Source organism: Notothenia rossii, assembly GCF_949606895.1.
Source record: "Notothenia rossii genome assembly, chromosome: 3".
NCBI classification, from domain to species: Eukaryota; Metazoa; Chordata; class Actinopteri; order Perciformes; family Nototheniidae; genus Notothenia; species Notothenia rossii.
The window spans coordinates 14,870,561-14,883,006 of NC_136901.1; the positions used below are offsets into that span (position 1 = coordinate 14,870,561).

General features: G+C 45.2%; 2 protein-coding genes across 2 annotated transcripts; both read left to right on the plus strand.

Annotated features, from left to right (window-relative positions):
* The first annotated feature begins 1,971 nt into the window (after window positions 1-1,971).
* On the plus strand, window positions 1,972-6,030 carry LOC307032267 (uncharacterized protein). Its single transcript, XM_079670125.1, has 5 exons — window positions 1,972-2,373; window positions 3,664-3,977; window positions 4,181-4,550; window positions 4,687-4,762; window positions 4,851-6,030. Exons 2-5 carry the CDS (start codon window positions 3,676-3,678, stop codon window positions 5,480-5,482), a joined length of 1,380 nt encoding a protein of 459 aa, XP_079526251.1. The 5' UTR covers window positions 1,972-2,373; window positions 3,664-3,675; the 3' UTR covers window positions 5,483-6,030.
* Window positions 6,031-6,120: 90 nt separating this feature from the next.
* Window positions 6,121-11,322, plus strand: LOC307032818 (uncharacterized protein). Its single transcript, XM_079671095.1, has 5 exons — window positions 6,121-6,658; window positions 6,808-7,432; window positions 7,529-7,717; window positions 8,181-8,659; window positions 8,758-11,322. Exons 1-5 carry the CDS (start codon window positions 6,380-6,382, stop codon window positions 10,081-10,083), a joined length of 2,898 nt encoding a protein of 965 aa, XP_079527221.1. The 5' UTR covers window positions 6,121-6,379; the 3' UTR covers window positions 10,084-11,322.
* The last annotated feature ends 1,124 nt before the right edge of the window (window positions 11,323-12,446 follow it).

Consider the following 12,446-nt stretch of genomic DNA (forward strand, 5'->3'; position numbering starts at 1 on the left):
AAGTTGTTCCAGCCTGGTCTTGTACAACTGAGCGATGTCAGTCAATTTCAAGACAGGGGAAGTGTTCTCATCACTGTTCTTGTCTTCCAGATATGCCACTAACTGTGCAAAGGCTATGCCATGTAGGCAAGTATCATCTCCATCATTGTGTTTAGATGCAGCCTGCCTGGCTTTGTTGTACAATGAAGACAGACAGCGATGATGGTACTTGGCCTCAATGGCAATCATGTCACCCTCTGCGAGCTTGGCCAACAGAGCAGTGTCCTCAAGCTCAAGGGCACACTTCCTCACATTTCTGTCAATGTTGTAGGTTGATGCATTATGCAAACCTGAGGAACCTGCAGCAGGCTCATTGCAAAAGAAGCAAGTAGGTTCTGTGGACTGTGAATGGCTGTGGGCAGATCGCGTGTGTACAGATGAGGTACTTTGTTGTTGTGCTGTAGTTAATTTCCCCCGACTTAGCTCATCATATGCTTTTTTGTTGAATTTTAGCCGACATCTCTTGTGCCACTCTGCCTTGTGTCTCTTCAAAGTGGATTCTATGCCATCTCCATCATCTAATCGCTCCAGGTTGAGGTCCATTGGCATATGCTGAAGGGTATGGAACCGGAGAAGGTCTTCTGTGGGGGATACATAGCCACTACCAACAGACTGTTTATATTTGTTTCTGAGAGGACACTGTAAAGGTTCATCTGTTTTGACTTGACAGAGGACACAAATGTCCCAGTTAGTGCTGGGGGGTGGCTTGGATTGCTTGGATAACGAGGGCTGGGTAGGGACCATCAAGCTGTGACGCTTTGACATGGTGAGGGTTAAAATTCCAGCAAGACGTGGGAATCTGAAAAGATAACAATTTAACATTGTATTAAACACTGTTGTCATTGTGTCATTCGGTTTTTGTAGGGTTAGGTTAAACCAAATGACACTTAATGACAATGATATGACATATATGTGTCATAATGTTTATGACATGTTCGTGACATGTTCGTGACATGTCCGTGACTGTGTTTTGTTACTGTTATGGTAAAATGTTACCCAAATTTGACATAATAACCAAGTTGACATCTCTAGAAAATACTCTGTTCAATCATTAAACTACTCAGCTCAAACAGAAATGTTCCAGACTGTCTTCTACTTAAGCTAGGATAATTATTTTGATCACGCTAGCTAGCTAGCTAGCTAGCTAGGAGTTTTCCTTGCTAGCTAGCAAGGAAAACTCCTTCCTGGCTACAGTCAAATTCAATACATTCGCATTCAAAGGCATATATTAATATTAATATTGTTTTTAATAATATTGTTTGTTCATAGTCAATCTTTTTACCTGTTAGAAATGTCCGAAGTGTCAGAAGTGGCATTTCTGAATACTTCTCACCATGTTGTCTAGCAACAACCCCTCGAATAAGTAGGCTACTGAAGCTTTAGAGCAGGGGGTTTTCAACCAGTGGTCCGCGGTGGTATTGCAGGTAGTCTGTGGAAATGGTCTAGGGGGGTCAACTGCTGATAAATCTGTGCTGAGAATGCATACAAATATCCACACACCCCATGAAATAATAACTTATAACTAAATAATACTGAGACTACAAAGAAATCAATTGAAGAATGTTCTTGGGTACATAAAAAATAAATATTTTGATATATTTTTACCTTGACTTTAACATAAATGCATTTTCTTGAATTATATTGGTCTCAAATGTATCACCAACAGAATGGGCACCCTAACATTTGTGGGAAATGACACCTTAAGTGTTTTTCTACAGTGTTCGGTTCCAAAGTGAGTCAGTTTTGAATATTATTGGTGGCCATCCCCGATTTGACCTCTCCCGGGCCTCAGAGGTCAAATCTGACTTCCCTCCACATCTAAAAATAAACCTCATGATATAAACTAACTATGGTAGAAGTTTCATGTTTCTTTCAAAAAGTGCACAATTTCCCTTGATTTGAGGGCTTAACCGCTGTACTAACAGTCATTTCCATCCGATTGGAAGTCCACGGTCGTACTGTCCAATGGAGCTTGGAGGCGGGACTCCGACTGTAGACTTTTGGCAAATCAGAAGGCTTAACTGTCTACAGTCACTGTACTCGCATGTGATTGGAAGTCTACAGTCGTACTGTCCAATGGAGTGTTTGGAGTGGGCGGGCTGTCCGCTATGCAAATCTCCATCGAGAGAAACAGCGGTATTACTGTACAATACAGTTTTAACAATTAGCATGAGAATAGAGAATAGATCCTTCCTGTGCACTGTGTCTATTATTCATATCGTCGATTGTTGTGTTTTTCGCTGCTGTGCTGTCAACAACTGAGTTTTTAGCACACCACTTCGTTTCTGCTCGTTTGCTGCGAATATCGCTAGCGAAGAAGACTTGGGTCGAAAGGTACAGTAGGCTGCGTTTTCTTGTCTTTTTCTTTTTGAAAACGTATTGAAAGTATACTTTACACCACCACATACTTCGGAAACATTTCTGTTATTTTGTGTTTTTCATTACTGTGTATACCTTGGCAATGACCCGACGGGCCACGGCCGTGTTACTGCTAACGGCCGCTAGTTTAGGGAAAGCGTATTTTATTCAAATATCTATCAAACTCTAGTTTTATATGCTATAACATTACCCACTACAATTCAAGGCACACTTTGTCATTATCCGTGTTATCTTGTGTACAGTATATCATGTCATTACTGTTAAAATTGACAGGCACTGCGCCCTGTCACCGTGGACGCCAGTTAAAGGTTAGCGTCGCTCAATGAAACCTCCATTAACTCTAGTTTTAAAAGCTATAACGTTGCCCACTACAATTTAAGGCACACTTTCTGTCATGATCAGTGATACAGTATGTCATGTCATTACTTTTAAAAGTGAAAGGCTTCGTGTCGCGTCACCGCGGACGCTAGTTAAAGGTTAGCATCGCTCAATGAAACGTACTAGTTGTATAATATTACGCTTTAACGTATATAACCCACTACATTTTAAGGCTCACTTTCTGTCATTATCTATCTATTCGCGGGTTAACCAGCCCATTGCTGCTTGTGTTTACCGTTACATTACTGTAGAAATTGACAGTACAGTCGTTATCGTTTGTCAACGCTAGTTGTAGTTGAAAACTTGACGCTGCCATTTTGAACAGTGTCCGGTTACTGTTTGTGATAGTACATTTGTAGCTTCTGTCATTGACATCTTTATTGATGTATTCTTACGCTATTCATTCATTCATTTATTCATTGATCGTTTTAATGATCAGGTCCGTCGACCTTCTATTTTGCATTCAAAAACAGACTATTACTCATGTATAAATACATACACTACACGTTGATATACTTTACATAAGAATATAAAGTATAAACGTGTAGTATAAACATACCAACAGTACAAATGATGTATTATTTGTGACATATGTCTTCTCTACTGTTGATATATTTATACTACACGTTTATACTATTATAGCCTATATTATTTGCTGTTTCTTTTTATTCAAATGTAATTGTGTCAATACTTTATTCCACCGTTTTAATGCCTGAACACAGTGCTAACATAAGAATGTCCCAATTTGGGATATTAATAAAGTATCTATCTATCTGGTATAACCAATGTTAGGGTATTAATTACCTCTTGTAAACTAACATGTTTTGGTATACAAGTTCTGTATGTTGTTTTTGTCTCGCGTTACAGTGAGAACCAGAGATGGCGACACCACTTCTCCGCATCCTCAATCCCCAAGCTCCAGGTGATCGACAGCAGGCTGTTGCGGTGCCATCGAAAGAGGCCCGTTGCTATAGGGATAAGGGAAAGGCTTTTCCCACACCTCCGGTGGAGCTGCTCAGTGAGGCCACTGCCATGGCCAAAGCAGAGAAGCTCCTTCGAGCCAAAGGGACCCATAAGCCCTCACGCCAGCAGTGCCTGGGAATGCTGGTCTTGCCATTTGGCAAGTATTTGAACGCACCGTTTCACTGGCTAGTGGCAAATGACGTGGGCTACATAAAGTTGTAAGTATATTATATTTAATGCAATTGTTTGCTAAGCGTTTGAATACCATTTTGTTGTTACGATTATAATGAATATATATGTATTGTGTTAAACCATGGCTATTATAAAAGTTTAGTACTCATCTTTACAAAGTTCCTTTTCTCCTCATCACAATTGCAGTGCTATTATGATGATGACACTAAATGGATGTTTATTATTGCAGTCTGCTTGATAAGCACAAAGCAGAAGTGGAAGACCCACACCGGAAGGGAGATGTGGGGAACCGGTGGGTAAAAGACTTCCTCACAGATTATGCAGAAAGCTTCCCACAAGTCTCCTGTCTCCTCGAGGCCAATGTGGACAGGTGCATCTATGGCCAAAAGGGATTTGAGAGCAACACCTTTCTGGAGGTGTGGGAAGTTTATGCCCAGTACCAATCCCAAAAGGACAGCCCTGAGAAATGCAGTGATGTCCAGAGGGAAAGGATACAGAAGGCATATAGTTCTGTAAAGAGGTGGTTGAACACCCCAGTGACCCACATTACCAGCGTGCAGTTAAAGAGGTTCCGGAAATACATAATGGACAAGGAACAAGTAAGTGTTTAATTGATTATATAGGAAGAGTTGAAAATCATGGTCACATCATACTGTCATATCGATAACAACTGTTCAAACTCCTGATATTTGAAGCACTCCTCTGCTAAATGCGTTGTTTTATTTTGTTTCTCAGACGAGAATGCAGGACTCATCCTCGTGGTCAGGGGATGATGCTGACCTGGCAGCTGCGAGCCAGGCTGTGGAAGAAGGCAAGTGAGACACAGTCGATATATGAAAGAAAACATGTAAAAAAACAATAATCCTAATTCAAATGTGCTTTGTTTGGTACATTTTTAGATATGCTCAAGAGAAGGCCCAGAGAAACTGCTTATCGACCTGGAGGCACTGCTGTCGGGCCAGAAGCTGCTGCTGCCCGGCCTGCTTCTGCTGCCCGGCCTGCTTCTGCCGCCCGGCCTGCTTCTGCCGCCCGGCCTGCTTCTGCCGCCCGGCCTGCTTCTGCCGCCCGGCCTGCTTCTGCCGCCCGGCCTGCTGTTACTACTGCCGCCCGGCCTGCTGCTGCTGCTGCTGCTGCTGCTGCTGCTGCTGCTGCTGCTGCTGCCGCTGCTGCCGCCGCCGCCCGGCCTGCTGCAAAAAAACATACATCTGGTTATAAAACCTCTGCTGGCCATCCCCGAAAAACAAAGGTCACTCCTGTGCGGCCTGAACATGTTGCTACTGCTGCTGCTGTCCAGCCTGCTCCTGCTGTGCAGCCTGCTCCTGCTGTCCAGCCTGCTTCTGCTGCTGTGAAGGCAAAGAAGCAAACATCAAGGCACAAAACCCCGGAAGTCACTCCTGTGCAGCCTGCAGCCCCTGCTGACCCAGATATGTCCCCTTCGACATCCACGGCTTGTGACCTTCCGATGGCATCTCACCCGAGTGACGCAGAAGTAAAGATAGTTGTACTAGTGGAAAATTGCTTAATTAAATAATGTTATACCATAACTTCTTACCCTGTAAGTCTCTAATGTATTCTATGTTATGCGTGTTACAGGTGGATCTAGAGGGCTGGGTGCGTTTGTGGGAGAACCCTGGTGGGATCCCATCTGCCGACATATCCTGGCTCAAAGAGGACGCAGAGAGAGGGCTGTATACCCCCGTACAGACCTACAAGGACATCAAAGGTCAGATCAAGAGGCGACGGGTGATGAAATCTGACCGTATGTAGTTTTATCCCCCGGAACCTCCTGGCTTTGTCGGGGGTGGTCTTCCTACTCCACAACTGTTCTTTAGGAGCCGGGTCTTTGTGTGGCGCCCTGTCGGCGTGTGGAGATACTCGCTGAAGTGTCCGCGGGGAGAAAACTGTGTCGGCAGTGGGAGAAATGTGCACCTCTCCAAGTCTGGCTACCACTCCAAGGTCTAAATTCTCTGACATTACTATACAGTTGAAAATGTGTTTATATGTATGAAATGGGCACTGAAAGTTTTATGCTGGCCTTCATTTTGATTTCCATGTGTATTTTATAGGTACGTCTCATCTGCGATGTATCCGGCTGGTACACAGTGATCACAGAGGTCCTGTCCTGTGGACCCTGTACCAAGGCAGCCAGGAGCAAAGAGGGTGTGTCAGTGGGCCGGTGGCTCGCGTGGGATAACGCCATCCTATCCCAGCTCAGCGAGGCTCACCAAGCCATCTTTCCTGCCGTCCTTACCACCATGTGTGTATTTCACATTCAAGACCAAACTATACTATAACACGCTATAATGTGTGCATTTGAAAAAAATGTCACTCAAATCAACCTTACCATATCAATTGTGACTCTACTTACAGGCGTGGCGTAGACAGGAATGTCGTGCGCCTTCTGAGGGACAGGACCGAAGGGAACACTATGGAGAAGGTGTGGCGGCAGGTACAGGAGAACCATGTTGAGGAGTACCTCCATCGCAAGGACCTGTACACCACGCTCCTCATGACCATAGCTGCACCCGGAGGGATCGTCTCTGCAATGAGGCAGACATTCCAGGCTCCACCTGCCCAAAAACAGCTCCCCACAGCGCGGCTCTTGCGCCATGCCTTCCTGCTGGCAGAGGCGAACAATGTGCAGGATTACCGGAGCCAGATCCTCTCCACTTTTGGCACGGTGATGAAGATGGATTCCACCAAGAAAGTATGTAAATCAAAACATAATTCTTTACTGTATGATGCAAATCATATACAATTATCACACAAATGATGATGTTACATATAATTACAATCTATCACATTGTGCTTCCTTTATATAATAATAATAATTCAATTATTTTAAATACATTTCAGGTGGTGAAGAAGCTGTCTGGGCAGGGACGTGGCTCGGCCGAGTGGTTTACAAGCATCGGCAACGAGTACTCCCAGATTGTTTCTTTTGTGCTGACTTGTGAGGAGTCCGCACAGAAGCTGCTACCCATGTGCCGTGGGGTCATGGACAGGTTCCGGCTGGCCAATCAACCGGTCCCTAAGATCCTTTACATTGACCGTGGGTGTTGTCGTGCTAAGGGCCCTACCGCCGTGGAGACAATGTTCCAGGAGTGGTTCGACGGTGGTATGGTCGTGCGGCTGGACATCTTTCACTGGATCCACCGCTTTGACGCAGCCATCCGAACAGACGCGCACAGCAAGTACGCCATGTTCAAGTCCGCTCTGGCCGGGGCAGTATTGGCCTACAACCGCGCCGATCTGGAGCTGCTGATCGAGGCCGTCAGAGCCAAGGACCCGGACACGTTCAGGTCCGTGTCGGAACAGGACGTCGTCCGCCTGTACGTCAACAGGGATCAGCTGCAACACCACGTGCGGAGGGTCACGCTCGGAGCGCAGCAAACGTTCCGGCTCATCCACCTGGCCATCGAGGAGCTGAAGGGCCCGGCTGGGCTGGACCAGAGTGGAGTGACCCTCTTTAAAACACCTGGTAGGATCTCATACAAAAACATTATTGCAGCTTCAATGCAGATGATGTAGCATATAAAGTGAGAATAACAAACTATATGTATATGTGCCTTTACAGCAGCCATTGATGAGATGTGGGTAGGGCAGCAGAGACACCTGGAGTGCATCCAGGATCCACCAGGGATGATTATGTATAGGGTGGCCCGCACCACAACCATCAACGGTGTGGACCTGCCGTACTACAAAAGTCTGCGTGGAAGCAAGAGCCTGGAGGGATTCCACAAGTCTCTGCCTCACATGATCCCAGGTACACAAGTCGCTTTCATTAATAATAACAACAAAAATACACGTCTAATAATAAAAAGCAATAAAAGCACAATTTCAAAAAGCGTATGAACAGGAAAGCATTTGGAATTAAAAGCAAATGAATCTTCTTGAAATAGAACATGTCAAATAGGAGAACATTAATCATTTCAATTGGCCTATGCATACAAATATGGTACGCTTAAAAATTGCGCTACGTGTTATTCCAGGTTGCGGATTAGCATTTCCCAAGCTCAGTAATAACCAAAATATCAAAGCTTTTTTAAAAAGGGTGCTTTTTTTTTAAACAATTTAGACAACAACCAACTGATCTGTAGATGTCACACCTTGCCTGCCCATCTCTTTTCTTTTTTGTTGCGTCTAATGATGGATTTGGTGTAAACAATAAAACACTAACATTTACACAACAATGAAAGCTTTCCGTGACTCTGTTCTCCTCTTCTCAGGTCCCCATTGTGCAGCACGGCCGTATCAGGTTTACCTGATCAGTGGCATCGCACGGTGGAACTGCGACAGGAGCTCCGATGCCGTGTTTGGTGGCAAGGGACGGCATCACAGGACCTACTCTGCGCCTCTCGTCCACCGCCTCAACACCCGCTGTCAGCAGCTGTTTGGAGAGACTGTGGAGGAGAATTTCCGGGCCCCCGCTGAGGTGGATTCCAAAGAGCTGCTGGGGTTGGAGTATCTTTTCAGCCAGAGCACTGGTGAATCTGGGCCCTTTTCACTGGAGGACATCATCCACGATGGCCCCGGTCCAGACGAGGAGGTGGTTCAGCCCGGGCAGCCCACTCCAGATCCCGAGGCGGACGAGGCGTACCAGAGCGACGGGGAGTCACGTTGTGAGGGAGACCATGTGATGGACGCCATCCTGCCCCACATCACGCTCGTCACGGACGAAACCTCCACTGTCAACCCGCCCGCTTTTGTAAGTGACTTGGTTTCTTCTAGAATGAAATTAAAATGCACTGATTGCTGGGCAGTCCATTTCAAGTTACCACATTTTCTATGTCATTTCTTTAACAGGAGGATGCCTGCAGTCAAAACCCTCTTCCCGGCTACCCACAGTTGGAGAGGTTCTGCTCACTGCTGGTGGACATTGGGCTCGTAGGTGACAAGCTGTCCCTTGTCACCGAGCAGAGGAACGCGATCCTGGATGCCTGGACCAAAGTGGAGGACCACGATAAACGGCAGCAGCAGTTCAACGAGTTGTACAGGACGCACTGGGGCAACACCCTGTACTGCCGCACTAAGCGCCACAACCTCGTTGATGCTGCTGTCATACAGCGCGTGAAGATGGGGATACGCTATGCACCGGCACAGCAAGACATTAGCGCGCAGAACAATAGGCTGATGTACACGTTGGTCAAACTGCTGTGGCTGAAGTCGCCGCAGGGTTCGCGTACGAGCCCCGAGAAGACCACCGTCTTAAAGGCGTACGAGAGGATCCAGCACCGGGTTTTGGTGGACGACCCGATCCTCTGCAAAGCTGGCTTTCCTCTGCCGAAAATCAACGTCAAGACGGTGCGGGACTTCATCCGGGCTCAAGAACGCCTCCTCAACCTGCGTGCGACAGATCAGCCGGCGATGCTGTCCAAGACCACTTCGGTTTCCTCTGCCGACTTGCCTCCAGCCCCACACCAGCCAGCAGTCCTCCCTCCACCAGACTACCCCCTGATGCAGTATGTGCCGACACCCAGTACGGCAGGGACAAAATTGTTGAAGGGAAGGAGGGACATGATCCTGCCTCAATCACACCCTCAGACATCACTTCCGCCACCTGTGGCACTGCCACGGCCACGGTCGGTAAGACCGACCCCAGCCCCCAGACCTTTGCCTTCCCCCTCTCCATCCGCAGCAACCCGGGCGATTGCCGGCCCCTCCACAAGGCCCTTCGTGCCTGCTGGACATCCCATTCTGCCGGCCACAAGCACCGTCGCCGGACCACCCGTGCCCTCCCTTTTCCGTGGCCCCATCCTGCCGTCTGCCAGTCAGCCAACCCCAGCCATTGCTGGCCCCTCCTCAATACCCTTACTGCCTGCCATTCAGGCAACCCCGTCTGCTGATGTGTCTGTCCCCCCTACTCTCGAGTGCATTCCCTCATCCTGGGCGAGGTCCACGCTATATAAGCGCAAGGCGACAGACGAGCCCTCGGGAGTAGGAACCAAAGTGTCCCGGGTTCAAAAACTGCCGTCGTGCACATGCTGTGGCCAACCCACCCAGGGGCACAACAAGTACAGGCGCAAGGTCTTCTGCCCTGTGAAGAGGATGTCTCCATCAAAGGGTCTGGAGAACACAGTGTACAACAGTTACAAACATTTCACAGCTGTTGTTGACGCCTTGGAGCAATGACCTGTTGCTATGTAAATATTGTAAATAGTCATTTAAATGTTTTTCAACTTGCTGTTTTATCATTTTTATTTTTCATGTTGAGTTTTATATTTATTATGTATATATGTACGTCATTAATGTAAATAGTTTTAGTTACATTACATTACATGTTACTTGTTAGACGCTTTTATCCAAAGCGACTTACATACTCAATACTGTGGGCAATCCCCACAGGAGCTATTTGGGATGAAGTTTATCTTTCATGTCGACTTTTATATTTGATGTATATTGTAAATAGTTTTCATTCATATGTACGTCATTAATGTAAAAAGTGTAAATACTTTTATGTACATTACATTACATGATACTTGTTAGACGCTTTATCCAAAGCGACATACATACTCAATACTGTGGGGGTGAGGTGTCTTGCCCAGGGACACAACGACATGCTGACGGCAGTGGGGTTTGAACCTGTGCTCCCCTGATCCCAACACCAACGCACTGCGCCACAGCCTCCCTGTACATAATTGTACATCTGATTTGTATCCACTTCAGCTTTTTTACCTGTGTTTATGTTGCCATCCTTTATACTGAATCAATGAAGGTGAATGGTTGCTCAGAAAAAGTCCTAAACAATCCAACTGGGTTCAATAGCTGGATCGTTCCTGTTCTTCTTCTGCAGTGGAGTGAGATCTCGTTGTTGTTGTTGTTGTTGACCTGTATAAAAACAAATGTTAGTTTACAAGAAGTCATTGATAGCCTAACATTTCATTCATTCTAGCTGATGACAAATACATCCTGGGATCTACAAAAGTCAATGTGTTTCAAGCATCTGATTTGTATCCACTTTAGTTTATGCTGTTGCCATCCTCTATACTGAATCAATGAAGGTGAATGGTTGCTCAGAAAAAGTCCTAAACGATCCAACTGGGTTCAATAGCTGGATCATTCCTGTTCTTCTTTTGCAGTGGAGTGACATCTCGTTGTTGACTTGCATAACAACAAATGTTAGTTTACAAGAAGTCATTGATACCCTAACATTTGATTCATACCTGCTGATGACAAATAAATCCTGGGATCTACAAAAGTCAATGTGTTTCATGCATCTGATTTGTATCCACTTGAGCTTTTTCACCTGTGTTTACCTTAGTTTATGCTGTTGCCATCATTTATACTCAATCAATTAAATATTTTGCCAGAAAGGTCAAACTTTAGGAATACAGAGCAGTTCTTACCATGCCATGACCATAGCCGTGGAGGCAGTGCAAACTAGAATATAATATTGGTGACAAAAAACACAGAGCCATCAGTGCAATTGTTACATTCTAATTTATCTGATATTATAGAGAAATGTGTTATATGTAAATACTTTTAAGTACATAATTGTGCTTATAATTGTACATCATTTAACTGTAACACTATGGTGTTTTCAATTAAATGCACTTTATACAATAAAGTGGTCAGTGCTACAGTAACAGCGAGTCGTGAAATATGAATTATTAAATGCAGTAATGGGGATTCATTTGTTAATCTAAATAAACGTTCAGATGACATTGCCCAAAAGCAAACATTTAAGTTGCTTGAGTACGACTCAGAAATATTCAAGTCTGCTTTTATGTTTTTGCTTCAACTTACCGACTGCTTTTTTAGTTAATTTTCTACTGTTTAAAAGCTGCTACAAAAAAAAAAACAAAGGGTTAGTGGCGCAATGGATAATGCGTCTAACTACGGATCAGAAGATTCCAGGTTCGACTCCTGGCTAGCTTGTCTAACTTTAGTAAATCAATTGTTCCTCATTCCCAAATGCACTTCTCAAAAAACTGTCCGTCAAAGTACACCTGGAATGAGGGATCAACATAATGATGGGTCAATGGGCTTTCCACTTTTCCAACAGTACTTCTCAACAAACAGTGCATCAAGTCAATGAACATTTGAAACGAGGAACAACACTATTATGGCCCTTCAACATGAAACCAAGCGAATGTGAAGTATTTGGTTTTCAGCCTACGTGGGCTTTTGACTTCTGGTCATTTGAGCTTTACAGTAATGCCCAGCCTATCAGTACGTGTCTGAAATGTGTCAGTCATAGGGGGTATAGCTCAGTGGTAGAGCATTTGACTGCAGATCAAGAGGTCCCCAGTTCAAATCTGGGTGCCCCCTTTGTAAGTGTACTTGTCTTCAGAATGGTATGTTTGCAATACTGTGAGAACTACAGTGGCCGTGATCTATTAGTTGTTAGTACTCTGCGTTGTGGCCGCAGCAAGCCCGGTTTGTATCCAGGTCACAGCAGCAGTTCAAGTCTGCTTTTATGTTATTGCTTCTACCTACCTACTGCTTTTTTAGTTAATTTTCTGCTGTTTAAAAGCTGCTACAAAAGAAAAACC

Bases quoted from the DNA above. Each gene is read 5' to 3' on its own strand.
- LOC307032267 (XM_079670125.1), top strand. From the start codon at position 3,676: ATGGCGACACCACTTCTCCGCATCCTCAATCCCCAAGCTCCAGGTGAT. The intron at 3,978-4,180 runs GTAAGTATATTA...TTATTATTGCAG, and splicing joins GACGTGGGCTACATAAAGTT to TCTGCTTGATAAGCACAAAG. The intron at 4,551-4,686 runs GTAAGTGTTTAA...TTTGTTTCTCAG, and splicing joins ACATAATGGACAAGGAACAA to ACGAGAATGCAGGACTCATC.
- LOC307032818 (XM_079671095.1), top strand. From the start codon at position 6,380: ATGGAGAAGGTGTGGCGGCAGGTACAGGAGAACCATGTTGAGGAGTAC. The intron at 6,659-6,807 runs GTATGTAAATCA...AATACATTTCAG, and splicing joins AGATGGATTCCACCAAGAAA to GTGGTGAAGAAGCTGTCTGG. The intron at 7,718-8,180 runs GTACACAAGTCG...TCCTCTTCTCAG, and splicing joins TCTGCCTCACATGATCCCAG to GTCCCCATTGTGCAGCACGG.